Source organism: Pterocles gutturalis, unplaced genomic scaffold (genome assembly GCF_000699245.1).
Source record: "Pterocles gutturalis isolate BGI_N339 unplaced genomic scaffold, ASM69924v1 Scaffold27761, whole genome shotgun sequence".
In the NCBI taxonomy this organism is placed as follows: domain Eukaryota; kingdom Metazoa; phylum Chordata; class Aves; order Pterocliformes; family Pteroclidae; genus Pterocles; species Pterocles gutturalis.
The window spans coordinates 615-16,672 of NW_010106274.1; the positions used below are offsets into that span (position 1 = coordinate 615).

General features: G+C 35.4%; 2 protein-coding genes across 2 annotated transcripts; one reads left to right on the forward strand and one right to left on the reverse strand.

Annotated features, from left to right (window-relative positions):
* Positions 1-313: 313 nt before the first annotated feature.
* On the forward strand, positions 314-4,277 carry CHRNA3 (cholinergic receptor, nicotinic, alpha 3 (neuronal); the record flags this gene model as incomplete). Its single annotated transcript, XM_010087743.1, has 3 exons — positions 314-423; positions 1,633-2,644; positions 4,149-4,277. Coding segments are annotated over 3 exons (1,251 nt in total), but the record flags the coding sequence as incomplete, so codon positions are not given.
* Positions 4,278-7,702: 3,425 nt separating this feature from the next.
* Positions 7,703-13,816, reverse strand: CHRNA5 (cholinergic receptor, nicotinic, alpha 5 (neuronal)). Its single transcript, XM_010087744.1, has 5 exons — positions 13,671-13,816; positions 12,763-12,807; positions 11,262-11,371; positions 9,460-10,291; positions 7,703-7,864 (listed from the first exon to the last, which is right to left on the reverse strand). The coding sequence occupies exons 2-5, from the start codon at positions 12,787-12,789 to the stop codon at positions 7,703-7,705; spliced, it is 1,131 nt and encodes a 376-aa protein (XP_010086046.1). The 5' UTR covers positions 12,790-12,807; positions 13,671-13,816.
* Positions 13,817-16,058: the final 2,242 nt, after the last annotated feature.

Sequence of the window (16,058 nt, forward strand, 5' to 3'; positions counted from 1 at the left end):
ATTAAAGTCCTACACTCTCTGTCAAGAGGGTGCCTTACTCCCTTTCAAGTTGTTTCAGTTACTGAGTTAGACATTCCTGGGACACTGCCACACAGAGGTAAGTCACATCCAGACCCCTAGGCCCACCCACAATCTCCATGTGAATAAACACCAGACATACATCTTTGTTAAAGAAACATCTAATCATTGCAGTATCCAAAATAAAAAAAAAAAAAAACCCTAAAGATTATATGATAGCACTTGGTTTGAGTCTAGGCCGTTCAATTTCAATTTCTTCACAAACCTAACACAGACCCATTTCTTCCCCAATTAGATCTGGAATGATTACAAGCTTCGGTGGAATCCAGCAGACTACGGCGGTGCTGAATTCATCCGAGTACCATCTGGCCAGATCTGGAAGCCAGATATTGTTTTATATAACAAGTAAGACTCTTGCACATTTATCTTAACTCAGGAGGAAGGGGGGTGATGTTACTTGTTTAAAAAACAAATCAGCAGCAGGTTCACAGAATTAATTGAAAAACTTGTTTTTCAACATACCTGTGTCCCACATCTGCCTGTTGCTGTACTCACCATCAGCATCACTGGGCAGAACCCAGCTCCTAACCTGGAGCTGCAAGTGGGCAGGCAAAAGTGGACCTTGCTTTTTCCCCTTCACAAGCCCCTACTTTCATTATTTTTATAACCGTCTACAAGGGAGGTGGCAAGAAATTCCCCTGGACTTAGGAGTTCTTGTCTGAAAGTCAGAGCTTTAACTGAAAAAAACCTACAAATCCTAGCTTTTTAGCAGTTAAACTCACTATTTGACACCTTTACAATAATAGTGCTGACATACCAAAGCCACAGGTGAAGTGTACTTTGGATGGCAGTTTCCGCAATGTGAGGAGCCACACTGTAACTAAATGGATCCCTCTGCTATGTAGGCAAACAGTTCTCGGTGAAATGGACTTAGCTACACAGATCCAAAACTTAGGTCTGTGGAACAACAGTGATGACGCTCCTTTTCTAACTGTGGCCATAAAACCTTAATTACCTTTTTTAGTTTTACTTTTTAATATAACCAACTGAAATTCTCACACGGACCTTATATGGTCCGTGTGATCTGAATAGCAATGTGGGCCTTAAAAAAACCCTCACTAAATACCCTCCTTATGCAAAGACACACCCAGCCCTAATCCCTCTTTCCATAGTTACTACCTGCACTGTCCACAGAAGAGGTGGGAATACCAGTACTGCAGGTATCCTCTTATCAGCCCTTGGGTTCGGATGTGCTTGATCTAGAATAGAATAGAATAAAATAGTTCAGTTGGAAGGGACCTACCATGATCATCTAGTCAGATGGCCATTTGCAATCTCCTATTTGCTGCTTTGAATATTGATTGCACTGAGCCATGTTAGTGTAAGGGAGAATATTTCCTTTCAAATCCTCCATGGTAAATTTATACATCTCTTTATTTCATTTTAACTATGCAAATTTATGACGGCCACTGACTCAGTCCTGCATGTGCAATTCAGCTGTGTCAACATATAATTGCTTACTTTCCCAAAACAGATTAATGTGTATGATCTGAATGTATGAAACTACCTGGAGGAGCCGCATTCTAATTTTTGTTATTTTTATTTGCTTCACAGTGCAGTTGGGGATTTCCAGGTGGATGACAAGACAAAGGCTCTATTAAAATACACGGGTGATGTGACCTGGATACCTCCGGCTATATTTAAAAGCTCATGTAAAATAGATGTAACCTATTTCCCATTTGACTATCAGAACTGCACCATGAAGTTTGGTTCCTGGTCTTACGATAAAGCCAAAATTGACTTAGTTTTAATTGGCTCTACAATGAACCTGAAAGATTACTGGGAGAGCGGAGAATGGGCTATTATTAAAGCTCCTGGGTATAAACATGACATCAAATACAACTGCTGTGAAGAGATATATACAGACATCACATATTCTCTTTACATTAGGCGTTTACCCTTATTTTACACTATCAATATGATTATTCCATGTCTGCTGATTTCTTTTCTGACTGTACTAGTTTTTTATTTGCCTTCAGACTGTGGTGAGAAGGTAACACTCTGTATATCAGTCCTTCTATCTTTAACAGTGTTCCTTCTTGTTATCACAGAAACTATACCTTCTACCTCCCTGGTAATTCCACTTATTGGGGAATACCTCCTTTTCACCATGATCTTTGTAACTCTATCTATTGTCATCACAGTATTTGTACTTAACGTGCACTACAGAACACCCAAGACACACACAATGCCTGTGTGGGTGAGAACCATTTTCCTGAACTTACTTCCCAGGATCATGTTTATGACAAGGCCTGCCAGTGATGAAGAGAATAATCAGAAGCCAAAACCACTTTTAACTTCTGAGTTTTCAAACTTAAATTGCTTCAACAGTTCTGAAACCAAATGCTGCAAAGATGGCTTTGGATGTCAACATATGGCATGCAGCTGTTGTCAGTATCAACGAACGAAGTTCTCTGATTTCAGTGGCAATCTCACAAGAAGTTCAAGCTCTGAGTCTGTAGATCCTCTGCTTTCATCTTCAGTTCTGTCACCACAAATGAGAGATGCTATTGAAAGTGTTAAATACATTGCAGAAAATATGAAAATGCAGAACGAAGCAAAAGAGGTAAGAACATATTTTACTATTTCTCAAACTGCAGATTCTATTTGCCATTAGTGTGGTTTGTAAGAAAAAGAGATCTCAGAAAAAAAAATAAATCCCCAACCCCTTCACCCCCCAAAAGGACAGCACAAACCATTATTTTATACAAGTAAATGACCCAAGCTGTATTACAAATATGTGCAATTTTGAATTTAAATAATTTCGGGGAGCAGCTCTGTTGCGCAACAATGTCTTTATTGACAACACATATACTTAGTGAAGCATGTTAAGGTAACCACTGCTAGGGAAACATACTTGAGCATCCGTCCTACAAGATTCAGAGGGAGGATTTTTCAAGTTATAAACTTAAGAGTGCAATTTGCTGACTCTAAGGCCTTTAGAAAGTTACATTCTCCCTCCCACAGCTTACCGTCGATAACAAAGAACATAAGAATGAATGTTCTTCAGTGATGATGTGGCATATTCTGCTGCTGCACAGTAAAGTGCTGTAGCTAAATCAGATAACTGCTGCAAGATGGGGCCCGTCATCTTTCATAAAACTGCATCTTGATGTAACAAAAAAAAATTCAAGGTTTTCTTTTCATCATGTTCCTCAAACATACAAAGAACAGTAGCCACACCATCACAATTGTCATTGAATTTAAATCCTCTGAAGTATGGCACTTAACATTAGAATGAAGCTATTTTATTTCTGCTGAAATCAGAACTTCAATTTGTTGCTACAGAAAATATGGGGTTGTTTTGGTTTTTTTAAGTCTGCCTTAACAAACAAGTTCTAAGCTAAAAAGCACAAAATTTCAATAACAACAAATGTACTATTAATTTATTAGCCTTCCTGAAGAAAAATGAAGTAAAAATTCAAATTGTAATCTCAAGAGTAATTAAAATGATAACCTAATGTAGTTACCATTAACATATAATAATATATGATACTTCAGTATCACTCTTGTTATAATGCCAACTGTAAAAAACAGTAGAAAAGCCTGTTTTTTGGAACCTTGTTTCCCTTTCTACAGGGAAGGTAAGCTGATGAACTTTACATCGTGCATGAGAACAATCAAATTTCAGTATTACATAAGAAATATAACAAATAATTATATACCAATTAACTTTTGTCCTTTTACATGCTGCCTAAAGACCAGTAGGAACAGTCTGTTTCAGTAAAGTTTTCTGGACAAACCTCATCACCTAAGAATGTAAAGCTTTCCACTTTGCTTTTTGGCATATAGAAGACAAGTTGTATCTCGTGAAGTCCAATGTCTTGGTGAACAACTTTCTGTATTTGAGGAAGTAGCTTTTGGCTTTGCCACAAATAGCATATTCAAATGAAGCTTCTTCGAGATGAATTAATTTGTCAATGAAAACAGAGATATGTAAGTTGTGCATATATGAAAGACATCTACATACAGAAAAACAACCTGTGCTTCCTATATGAAATAGTACTAATTGCTAATGCAAATTATTCATCTAATAAACATGCCTACTTGCTCTTCAATTTATTTTTCAGATTCAGGATGACTGGAAATACGTTGCCATGGTAATTGATCGTATTTTTCTATGGGTTTTCATCCTGGTATGTATTCTAGGAACAGCAGGATTGTTTTTACAACCTTTGATGGCTGGAGATGAAATGTAAAGATTAAATAGTATGTTGTGAAATCAAATAAAACTTTTGCCAACCAACTCTGCACCCCCACCCCAGCACCTGATGTCTCTTATATGTGTAGTAGAATAAGGACCTCTCTTGGCCTTGACTTTGCTTGACCAAGAGAGTTTTGTTAAAAATGTGAAAACAGAAAATTTTTGAACCTTTATGACAGCTAATCTCAAAGTAATATGAATGAGCTATGCTTGCCAGCTACTTTTTGGAATTACTGGAAAAGATGTAGGTAGTACTACAGGAATGGTTTAAGAAAGGGTTGATAAAGAAACTGAAAATCACATGAATATTCAGAAAGTCAAGAGAGGTTGACTACTTCGGGCTACTAAATTTGTTTCCACAAGTCTGGTGTCACATCTCTTCAGACCATGACAGGATCTTCTGGGAGTAAGTTCACAGTGAGTTCAATGAATGCCCTCATGATAAGCAAATGTTTTAGGAAGTACACATTGCAAATCGCTAGAATGCAGACATTGCCACCTGGTGTATAAACTGACTCAAATAGTGGGAGGAAAGGACCATGAGCAGGCTTACTACAAAAGGAAAACAAATAGGTAAATAATAGATGATGGTAATAAAGCAGCCATAATGTAAACTGTGCATCCCCATTATTTCAATGTATGAGAAGACTGTCAGAAAAAGCAAGTTATTCAGACCTAATAACGTTTAAAAATGTTTAAAACAAGTAAAACAAACAGATGCACTCTGCAGGTTATGCAAAGGATCAAAATACTCTGATAGGATTGTTTGGATACAGAAGCATCCTGCAATAGCAGAGTTTTATGATAGTCCTGTAAAGTATGTGAAAATTGCTTCTTAGGCATACTTTTTTTTTTTTTTTTTTAAATCAGTAAAGGCAGATAATTTACGAGCATGAATAAAGAATGCAACAAAATACTGTAACGAGAAAATATTTTGTAAACATATAAACTGTAGTAAACTGGAAACTTTTTGGAAAGTCAGTGTACCAAGTGATGTAACATTTATGAAAATAAAGAGAATCAAGCTGTTGAAAATTGTGTTTTTTCTCATTTATTTTGACTGAGAGACAAAAGCCTACATAAGGTAGCATTAGCTACAGTTCAACACATTCAGAAACAAGTTACATAAGTAAAGGCCCATGCTTCTGAGTCTATCAACATGATTTTATGTCAGACACACCTCATGATAAGCTGAAGACTCCAAGGATTCTAATGTCGGCTATCTTACCTGCATTTATCATGATCAGATTGTACAAGTGACTAAAAGAAATTCATGCATGCAAAAATTCTGAGTTACTGGTATAAAGGCTGGGACCCCTTTGGCCAATATGCTGCCAATCACCTGATGATATAATTGGGCAGTCTACAGACATTTAACAACAGGAAAGAGATGAGGTGAGGAGTTAAAAAAATAGTATATAGCTAACCTATAGTTTTACTTACTTTGCTTTCTCTTCAGGTAAGAGTAAACTTCAGTAAATCAAACCCAAGGAAGACTATAACGAGAAATTTTGCATTTGAAGAGGAAATAAGATCTCTAAAATATTTCTGCAGCTTCCACACAGAGAAACTCACTGACCCATTGTTTAATCTTAGTAATACTGAGAAAGTTAAAATTATGATACTAACGGATTAAATCAGATAATCTTTGCAAATTTACCTTTAAAATTAATTATTATGGGAATAGAGAAAATAGATATCCAATGCCAGATGTATTTTTATAACTGAAGAGGAAGAGTGACTCCCTTTAAGATCAGAATTATTTATAAGTTGATATTTTAAAAACAAAAGGCTTGCCTGGCATCATTTCCCTGCCTGTGAGCCTTAAAAGGCTACCCAAACCCAAGAATGTCCTACAGGTCAAAATAATTTCAAATAAATATTCAATTTTCTATAAGTTATGACATAAGCAATCAGTATTATAATCAGTACAATGCCAAACAGGGCTATTCTGAAGGAGATGGAGGTGAAAGGATGTATCCCTTTTCCAAATTCATAACCACCATAAAAACTTACATTATCAAAGATAACACAATTTGCATTAAACTTTTCACCTAAACATGTTGTTATTATTAATGTAATAATTTAAACAAATAAAAACTTCCCAAGACTTACTCTAGCTGGGCATTACTGTATTAGCCCAGCAGGATGCAACTGCGTTATGAAGTACACTGACAAAACCTTGGTGTAGGACTGTCTATTTTAGAGTTTCTTCCAGAAATAAAGCTTTTAAGAAAGGTGGCATTGGAATTAATGTAAAGAATTTTAAAACAGTATTTAAAGAATACATTTTAACGGAATAATTAAAACGTTGCAAGTTAAGTTTTCAACACTCTCAGAAAAAAGGAAGTATGGAAAGCAGTAAGCCCTGGCTGCTTAGAGTTACATACGGCTCTGTAAGTGAGAGAACCTATTAAAGGTAGATTTGTAAGTTTGGTTTAACTAAAGCGTAAAAATTTAATCATCTGTACTTGGTTACATACCATAATAATTTTCAACCCATTTTCTTCAGAAAGGCATTCCCCAAATTCCTTCTACCTGTGCTTAAAAACTTAATTCTGAGAAACAAACAAAGGCAGGAAATTATGAACAAGTTTGCAACTAACATACTGTATCAAATTCTTTGTCAAAAATAAAGAAATCTGAATATTCCCATCTATTAGAATATTTGTGCAACTTGGGCAACTCACTTAATTGCCTTTGCCTTCCTTTCCATAGCTGATACAGAGTTATCAATGATATACATGTATCCCTCAGGCATTTTAAGGCTTACTGTATTAAATATTCATGTCAGTATGATAGAATTAACAAGGTGTTAAAGTCAGCAGCAAATTCCACTGAAAATTTATAAAGGCAAAACATAGTCAAATCACTATTTTTACTTATATGCTGAATATATGGGAAGTTTAACTGGTAATTTTATTATTATTTTAAATTTACTCTACAGAAAATTTATACTTTTGTAACACACTTAAGATAGTTCATAAAAATTCGCCCTTGCACACTATAGCAAATTGAAATAAGCAACTCTACTAAATATCTGCAAATATTTTATACTTAATATAGCAATTCATATAGTAATTTAATAATTGGACTACAGTGTGATCATCACCAAATAACTTTAAATCCTCCTATTTCGCAGTAAGTGTCAGTCTATGCTTTTCTGGCATATCATACACGCAGGTGCTTGAGAAGGTCCTTTCAAATCTGACCTGATTTAAAAGTAACTTAGTAGACTCGCAATAAGCAACTTGATTTCTATGTGTCCTAGGGATGCCATGCTTTAATACAAACATAATTTTCTGGTTTTGGATTTTTTTTCACTCTATCAGAAACATGCCTATAAAGAACATCCATGGAAACAGAGCTACTGCAAAACTTTTTAGAGAAGTATTAGCAAGAGACAGATCCAAAAATGTTTTATGCATGTGTACTGCCTATATGTGTAGGTACTATTATACTTGCCCATTTATGAATAACAGGAATAAACAATGCAAGTGATCCAATTATTGAAACCAGAAGAAAAGTCCATAAGAACATTCGATCAAGCACCTGAGCAATAAATTTCCAGTCTTCAACAACCTAAAAAACAAAGAACATACAAGATCTGAAAGCTGTGAAGTTACTGCTGCAGACTTATACAGCAGGGAGAATACTCACAGTATTTCAAGCCTGTTTTCCTTTCTGATAGGATTATTTGTATCTGTACACAATTTTGCAAGTATAGCAGACGTAATTGTGCAAGCAAATTAAAATCCTGCCAACCAATTGTCTTTTATTTGAACTGGAGCCAACCACATTTCCCAAGCCTACTGCTTCCTAAGAGGAAAGGCTACAACAGCACTAGCTGTGTTGTTTTTATTAACAACTTTTTGCAATTAAAGCTTGTATTCTCTGGAGCCCAAATAATAAAACACAAGCTAATTCCCTGCCAGCTGTATTTTAATTTCTGAGGTTGAGAATCACAACACTACACCTGAAAAACAAAAACACTTAGCACCTCTCTTGTCACTCACACTCAGATAGAGTAAGTTCAGTAAGAGAAAGAAAACCAGCTCTTAATTTACAGGAAATTATGTATTTAATAGCAAACTATCCTATTTGTGCTGTTTCTACATTGCAGGGGTATTAGATGCCATTTTAACAGTACATTAGATACATTTATTCAAAATCTAGGCTGGATCCCTTGTGATAATGTCAGAGTCGAGTCCAGAGAAGATACATTAGTGCAGTTAGCTTACACCTAGGCTAGCATGTGAGAACATGCTCTCAGCAACCAGTGACTTTTGAAGTCAGTAATTTCTATGTAAACAGAATCTCAGGCCTTGCCGTGAGAAACAGATAGCAGTATCATAAGGCCACACAACAAACTTCTATATTTCTACACTAGCCTGAAAGTGGCATTTAAGTCTCTGATGTTCTAGTAGCGCTAGTTTAAAAAGAATGGAAAGAAAATAGATTCATCATGCTCTTACCCAAATGGTGTAAATATCCATTAAGGATAGTTCAGAATGCAAATGTACAGACTGAAAAAGAAAGCCTTTGACATCTTTTGATATAATTTAGAGACAAATAATAATAAGGCTAGAAGAGAACACTCAAGAAGTCACCTAGTCCATGTTTGATCTCAGCACAAAATGACCAACATATGGCTATAGCTTGTATTTAAACTAATATAAGTTAGGGCATTAAAAATTGTTTTTATTTGTAATTGAAAGCTGCAAAATAAGGCTTAGCATTATTTATTCCAGACGTGTAAGGCAAATGCATTTTCCAGATAGCATTCAGGCACAACATTAAAATAAAAAATACCTACTTCTTTCATCCTGAAAATAACATACAGCTGCGCTGTAGAGAACAGTTATGGTACATGCTCTTGTAACAGAGAAGCATCTCTGAAAACGTGTAATTAACAACATGAACTTACTTCTAGAAGACAGCAAAAGATTTTTAAAAACCCAAGGATGGTATTATATCAGCCCAGTATCTATAAGAATACTCAGTATTGTACCATGCCTATACCTCTTTCCAGTGGAAACAATTACATAGCTTCCATTGAAGTACAAAAACTGAAAATCCCACAGCACATATTTAACATGCAACTGCATAGTAAACCATTACTCAGTTTTCTAATTTCCAGTTTTACAAAATCAGTGTAATATGATTAATACACCCACCTCACGCACTTCATTCTCCTTCGTAACATGCCTTGTAATGTATCGGATAGAATCTAGAGCTGCTTCCAAGGTGTTCCTAGATGATTCTGATCCATTTATATTTCCTGTTTCCTCCTTCTGAGCAAAGTATCTATCTACATGACTTCTCATGCAAAGCAGCTTGGGAAGTTTGTGAAGAAATATCTTGCGAACCCATGGTGCCATAGCATTGTGTGTAGATGAAGAGCGATGATGAATATTGATAGCAAACACAGTTATCACAATGGACAATGTCACAAATATCATAGTAAACACCAAGTACTCTCCTATAAGTGGGATAACTTTAGAAGATGATGGAATAATCTCTTCAATAACAAGAAGAAAAACAGTCAAAGATACCAGTACGGAAGTGCAAAGTGAAATTTTTTCACCTTCATTTGAAGGAAGATAGAAGACAAGGACAGTTAGAAACGAAAGCCCAATACAAGGAATAATGAGAAACAATGTGTAAAAAAGTGGCAAGCGCCTAATTATAAATGAATATGTAACAAAAGGATACCAGCAGCATCCATCAGTCCTATTTCCTTTGCTCCCTGTTGCAGTCACTATTTCCCACTCTCCATTATCAAAAAAGTCTCTTTTGTCTACATCATAATCTTCAAGAATTATATCAACCTGTGAGCCATCATAAGTCCAGGAACCAAATTTCATGGAGCAATTTTGGAGGTCAAAGGGGAAGAAGGTCACATCAATAGTACAAGAACTTTTGTAGTTTGCTGGTGGAGTCCAAGCAATGGTGCCATCATATTTTACCACAGTTTTTGTAGATGTTCCCTCAAAACGTCCATCTGCACTGAAAGAGATATACGCAGGCAATTACAGTGGGGGCTGTGTGGGGTGTGGGTGTGTGTTTTTAAATAATAAAATATGTTTTGTTATTGTCATTTCAGTTGTTTATTCCTTCTCCCCCTTCATAGGCAACATTTGTACTGTGTTCACAGTCAACCTTTCTTTTTTTCTTATCTGAATCTCACGGGTAAACAGCTTTGGAGGACTGCAGAGTATTTTCAAATCCTGAAAAGATCTGTGCAACTTTCTGTGGACCAAATGACTTATGCAAGGGATTGTAAAAATCCTGACCTTTATCAGCATGAACAAACTGTGGTGTTTCTCTTGGTAATACAGCATAAATACTTTTCCATTTCAATTTGGCCAAGTCACAATTATTGAAGAAAAAAGTAATGAAACCGGTAAAATAATACATGTGTGTCACCTCCAAACTTGAATTTACAATTGCTGCAACAACCTTTTTTCCTGACTCAAGCCAGGAAATGTTAAAGCGCTGTATATGCACCTGACTTGAGCAGAACGGTTAATTCAAAAGTTATTGCTTCTGAGATCCATTAATTCTCAAAAAAAAAAAAAATCCCCTAGAGTTGAGTGTACTTCATTTTAAATCCATGATGAATATGACTTAAACAGCATTAATTAGTTGCTTTCCTCCCTCCCCTCTACACTATTAGTTTGCACCCAGCACCATGTAAGACAATTGTTTTCTAATTAAAAAAAAAAATTTAAAAAGAGCTTACAGGAAGAAGTGGAAATAAACTTTTCAATGAGACTAGAAATTCCAGATAGAAGTAAAGCAAAACATTTAAGCATTTACCATGCAACAAAATCCATTTGTATTCAGAGGCAATTCTTCTACACATTCTTAGCTCTGCTAAATGCACACGCACAATCAATTTATCCCATGAGCCTCCTAGAAGCAGCTTGGACAGTAAAAAGTAAACGTATTTTATATGAAAAGATTAAAATCTTACTTGTCATACAACACGATATCTGGGATCCAAATGGAATCTGATGGGACACGAATAGATGTTATTCCAGCATAGTCTTCAGGATTCCACCTTAATTTTACATCTATCCATTCCTGTGGATATGTGAGATGTAAAAATCACCATTATTGTGGAGTTGATCTAAGCAGGGCAAGACTAGACGAAAATTGACAAAAAGGCAATTTAAAAAAAAAATCAAACTGGCTTATAAAATTTGCATTCAGCAGTGAATTTGCTGAACAGACATCTATTTACCTCATCCAATATTTGTTTTCTGTTGTAAGAGCCACTTGATAGTATTTCTGTACAAAACTTAATATCTTAAAATCCTTTTTTCAGAGCATGTATAAATAAGTCAGAGCTATTAGAACGTATAGGCAAATAAATTTGAAAAAAAGCTTGTTCTGAATGAACATCAATGATTTTGGAAGCTGATCAGAAGCAATTCAAACATTTTCATCACAAAGAAAAAAAAAAATCATGCCGCAATTCTCAAGATAGTTGTTCGTATTTCTACCAGAAACACTAAAAATAGCACTATTAAAAGCACAGTAGTACTTTGGTAATTTTATACTTGAACTAAGAGCTCAAGAGGAAAAAATGCAAGTCTCTAAGAATTCACCATCACACAGAACTTTAAATGCATGTTCAGGTCAGTTCTTATTTTATTTGGACAGCTTCCACTGCAACAAGTTCTGCAGATGCTAGTAAGAGGGCACAAAGTGTCATCATCGACTTATTGCCATCTCATACTTGCTGAGTAATCTCCAAGTTTTCCTGAAAAGAAAAACTTTGCTTGAAATTACAGTCACTGGAGCAGAAGGGATGGGGAACAACAGCAAAAAAAAAGGAAGTAGCCCAAACAAAAATAATTTAGTAAGCCAGTAAGTATAACCAGGGTCTGCAAACATTCTTCAAAGTTAAATCAAAAATTATTTATGAGCAGCATTGCCCAAATTAATAATGGTCGGTAAGTTCAGCATTGGACTCTATTATAAAGCTTGAGGCTTTTTCCTGCCCATAAACAAATATTCTTAAGAGGAAAAAGCAGCTCTTTATAGCAAGCCTATACAACTTTGAGACTGAAATTCTTCAGCAATGTTTATCTGATCATCTCAAAAACCACACAAGAGAAAGATCTTAAAACTATGACACAAAAGACTACACAAACCCATACGTTCCTAATATAGGATTTGAAGGAAAATTTATGTGCTGAAGCAGTAATTTCTGATGGTTGGATACACTCCACTCCACACCTAGGTAATTCTTTTTAATTTACTTTTTTTTTTTTTTTTAAGAAAGAGTTTAATAACAATTAATCCTTTAACGCATTTCCAGGGAAATTTTTTATAGATACTATGTTAAATTAAAATTCATGCAACAACTTCAGGTTTTTTGAATATACAATTAATTAGAAAATGTTTTTCCCAATGTTTGACTTGCAGTTATAAAGCTTCAGAATTTTTCATCTGCATTTTACACATACCTGTTTCAACCAGACGTTTGTTGTCATCAATTGATTTTTCTCATCCTATGAAAATAAAGCATATTTTATGAAAAAAAAACCAAAAAACTACACAGTACTTTCATAGTTACTAACTGCCTTATTTCACAGAGGTCTGTAATTTAAAATAAAAAACACACTTCTAAAAGCATTCCAGTCACTGAAATACATGTTTATATGGGAAGTGTTTAAACATTCAGTTATGACCTTTGATTATTTAACTGATAAAATTTATATTTTTCCCCTTCTGTGTCTCTTTCCTCCCTTCCATTTTTTTATTTGATGGCATTTTATGCAGGCTTACTGCTTTTCTACAGAAACATAAAGGAACAGACAACATATGGAAGAAAAACTCCTCTTAGAACAATAACCAGTGAATTAAATTTAAAAAGAATATTCTGAAGTGAATAATTACCAGGGGAAAAAAATAATCTGGTTGATCTCTTTTATATCACAGGTAATGCCAAGAGATAATCACCCTTACTATTAAAGTGTCATATTTGGAGGCTTAGAGGGTTTTTTGCTGCTTAGGGGGGAAAAAAAGCAATATTTGAAAGTGTTCCTGAATTTTACAAAAATTAGATGGATAAAGTTTAAAAATATGTTGCTGTCCCACTGAATAAATAAATTAAAACACAGCTCCTTAGTCTTAGGGATTTGACTTTTTTTTTTCTGAAAACCCCACTAAACATAAGAGTAATTTGTCTTCTCAGCCTTTTTGCAATCACTTCTTCATCCACATCTACTATGCATTTTTTATTATGCTGTAATTCTGGAGGTTTAATCTATTGTGTTTAAGCTAAAATATGCACTATTATTTCATATGACATTATGTTACAGAATTTTAAGAATTAGGGAAAAATTAGCAAAACTTTATTTACCATACATACCACATCTACTAGCTGAGAGATTGCAAGACCAAACTTTATTTTTATTGTGTCATTCAAGTGTTCCACTGGACGAACCCATCTTTGATAGTCTTCAAACAAATGTTTAAACAAACGATCTTCACTTTTAGCAACAAAAGAAGGCTCAGATATACCTATATGAAGACAGTAATTTATTAACATCGATTTAAATGAACAGTGTACATCACAGTCCTGTGTCCAACGCTCTACAGCTATGTTTATGCAGAGTTAAATTTCTCATGTTATCTGCTTTTCTCTGGAAGCCTGGCCAAGGTCTTGGAAGAAGAATAAAACTACCCCATTTTATGAGCATCTTCATACCACTATTACACTTTTAAAATCTGTGAATCAAGAACATTAAGGTAATTCTAGTAATAATAAGGGCAAAATGCACCTATTCACCCGGTGTGATGCACTTATGGAAACCCTCTAAACAGACAGCTTATCTATGAGGGACTGAAGTTCTATTGTTCTAGAACAAGGTGGTACTTTTTAAAAACCTACATCCACACTACACAGGTCTTTAGTATATTGCACAACTTGAGCTCCAGTTTGAAACATCAGTCTCGTCATGTTTTATGTATTACTTCTTTCAATGTTTGGTCACATCTATGTTGAGTAAACTTTGCAGTACGCATAGAGCCCTTTCTCCCCACACTGTTTTGTATTTTAAACACATGTGTCAATCTATTTACCAGTCTATCCCCTACCTAGTCTAATGTTATATGGACTGGAAGGCACCTTTCCAGTTAAGTAATTGTATACACTCAGTTACTACTTTTTCATCATTCTTAAGGAGTCATTTCAATGTTTGGAGATTGACTGATGACCTGGAACAGCCAAAAATCTTTGTATAGCTTACGAAGAAGTAGAAACTAAATGTCTTCTTTAATCTGCTTTGGGAAAAAAAGTACTGTAGATGCAGAAACCGCAGGCAGAGAGCAGCCCAGACTCTAAAAGAGAAATGCAAGTTGTCCTGAAGTATGTCATCAAGCAACTGCTGTTCTTTATCTTTGTGAATCCACAAAAAATTGGTTTTTTACTAATGTGGACTCACTGAAGTGTATCAGTAGAAACCCTGCTACCCAAAAAAGGCAAAGTTTAATGTTTCTCCATTATGAGAACCCATGCAAAAAATTGTACACCCTAAATAACAGGAGAAGGACAAACTTGGGGAAGAGATGGAGAGAGGGGAGGAACAAAGGAAGGTCAGTGTCTAGGTAAGAAAGAACAGCTTTCAAAGGCACTGTGAAAGACGTGAAGAAGGCCACTTCCTCAAGAAGCAGCACCAGCTATACACACCACCTTGAAGGGAATGGCTCCAAAATGGTCTCCAATTCCCAGACAGAAGTCAGAGCAACCCCCAGAAGACGTGAACATACGCACTAGACAAAGATTTTTACTACTCACCGATGAGATTTAAACTAATGGAAACTACTGCCCAAAAAAGACATAACAATTATTATAGTCAGTTTAAGGGACAGAGAAAACCAAAGAAAGATGTTCACAACCATCTCTTTTCAATGTAGATTTAAAATGTTATACCATTACATAAATGTATGGTGTGACCTCCCTAGAAATGATGTGCTCACTAACAGCATCCATCTAAAAAAAAAAGATGTATCAGAAACAGAAAAGCAAAAGAGAATGACATTAACAGATTAAAACAAAAGACAGTCATCCACAGGAGAGATTTAAAAGATTAACATTATTCTGTTTGGAAAGGAGGTGAAGTTAGTGAACATAACAGAAGTAGATAAAGTAGTGAATGACGCATGCAGAAAAAACACTGATGGTATTTAACCTTTCTCATAACTGAAGACAAAAGAAAAAAAAGCATCAATTAAAGGCAGTATAAACAATGAAGTTCACTACCATAAACATCCGATGAATGAGAGGTTATTTGACACAGAAGAGAACTAACATTTTACAATTGCCTGGGATTACTAAATTGTCAGTTATGTCAGGTAGCATCATACTTGCATAGGGTATGAGTTCTCATTTCAGCACAACTTGCAAAAACTACCTCAGAATTTGAACAGCTTGATGGCTTGCATTTGTTGCAGAGACTTGGCTACCACCATTTAAGCCATTAATTTAGACAGTCCTAAGCTAGTTCTACATGACTGCAGCCACTGCAGCCTAGACAACTGGGACAGGCAACGTAAGTTTCTACGTTCCCTCCTATCCATCAAGGTGCTCTTGTGACAGAAGCAGCTTTTTGCTGTGCTGCAAAAGGCTGCATTTACAGATCCTTCAAACACCCAAACGAAGCACTGCAGAGGCCATCCACAAGAGAATTCGCTGCCTTCTGCACCGCAGGTTTGGGGCAGTCCAGCAGAACTATTATTATGAATAGTAACTGGATTT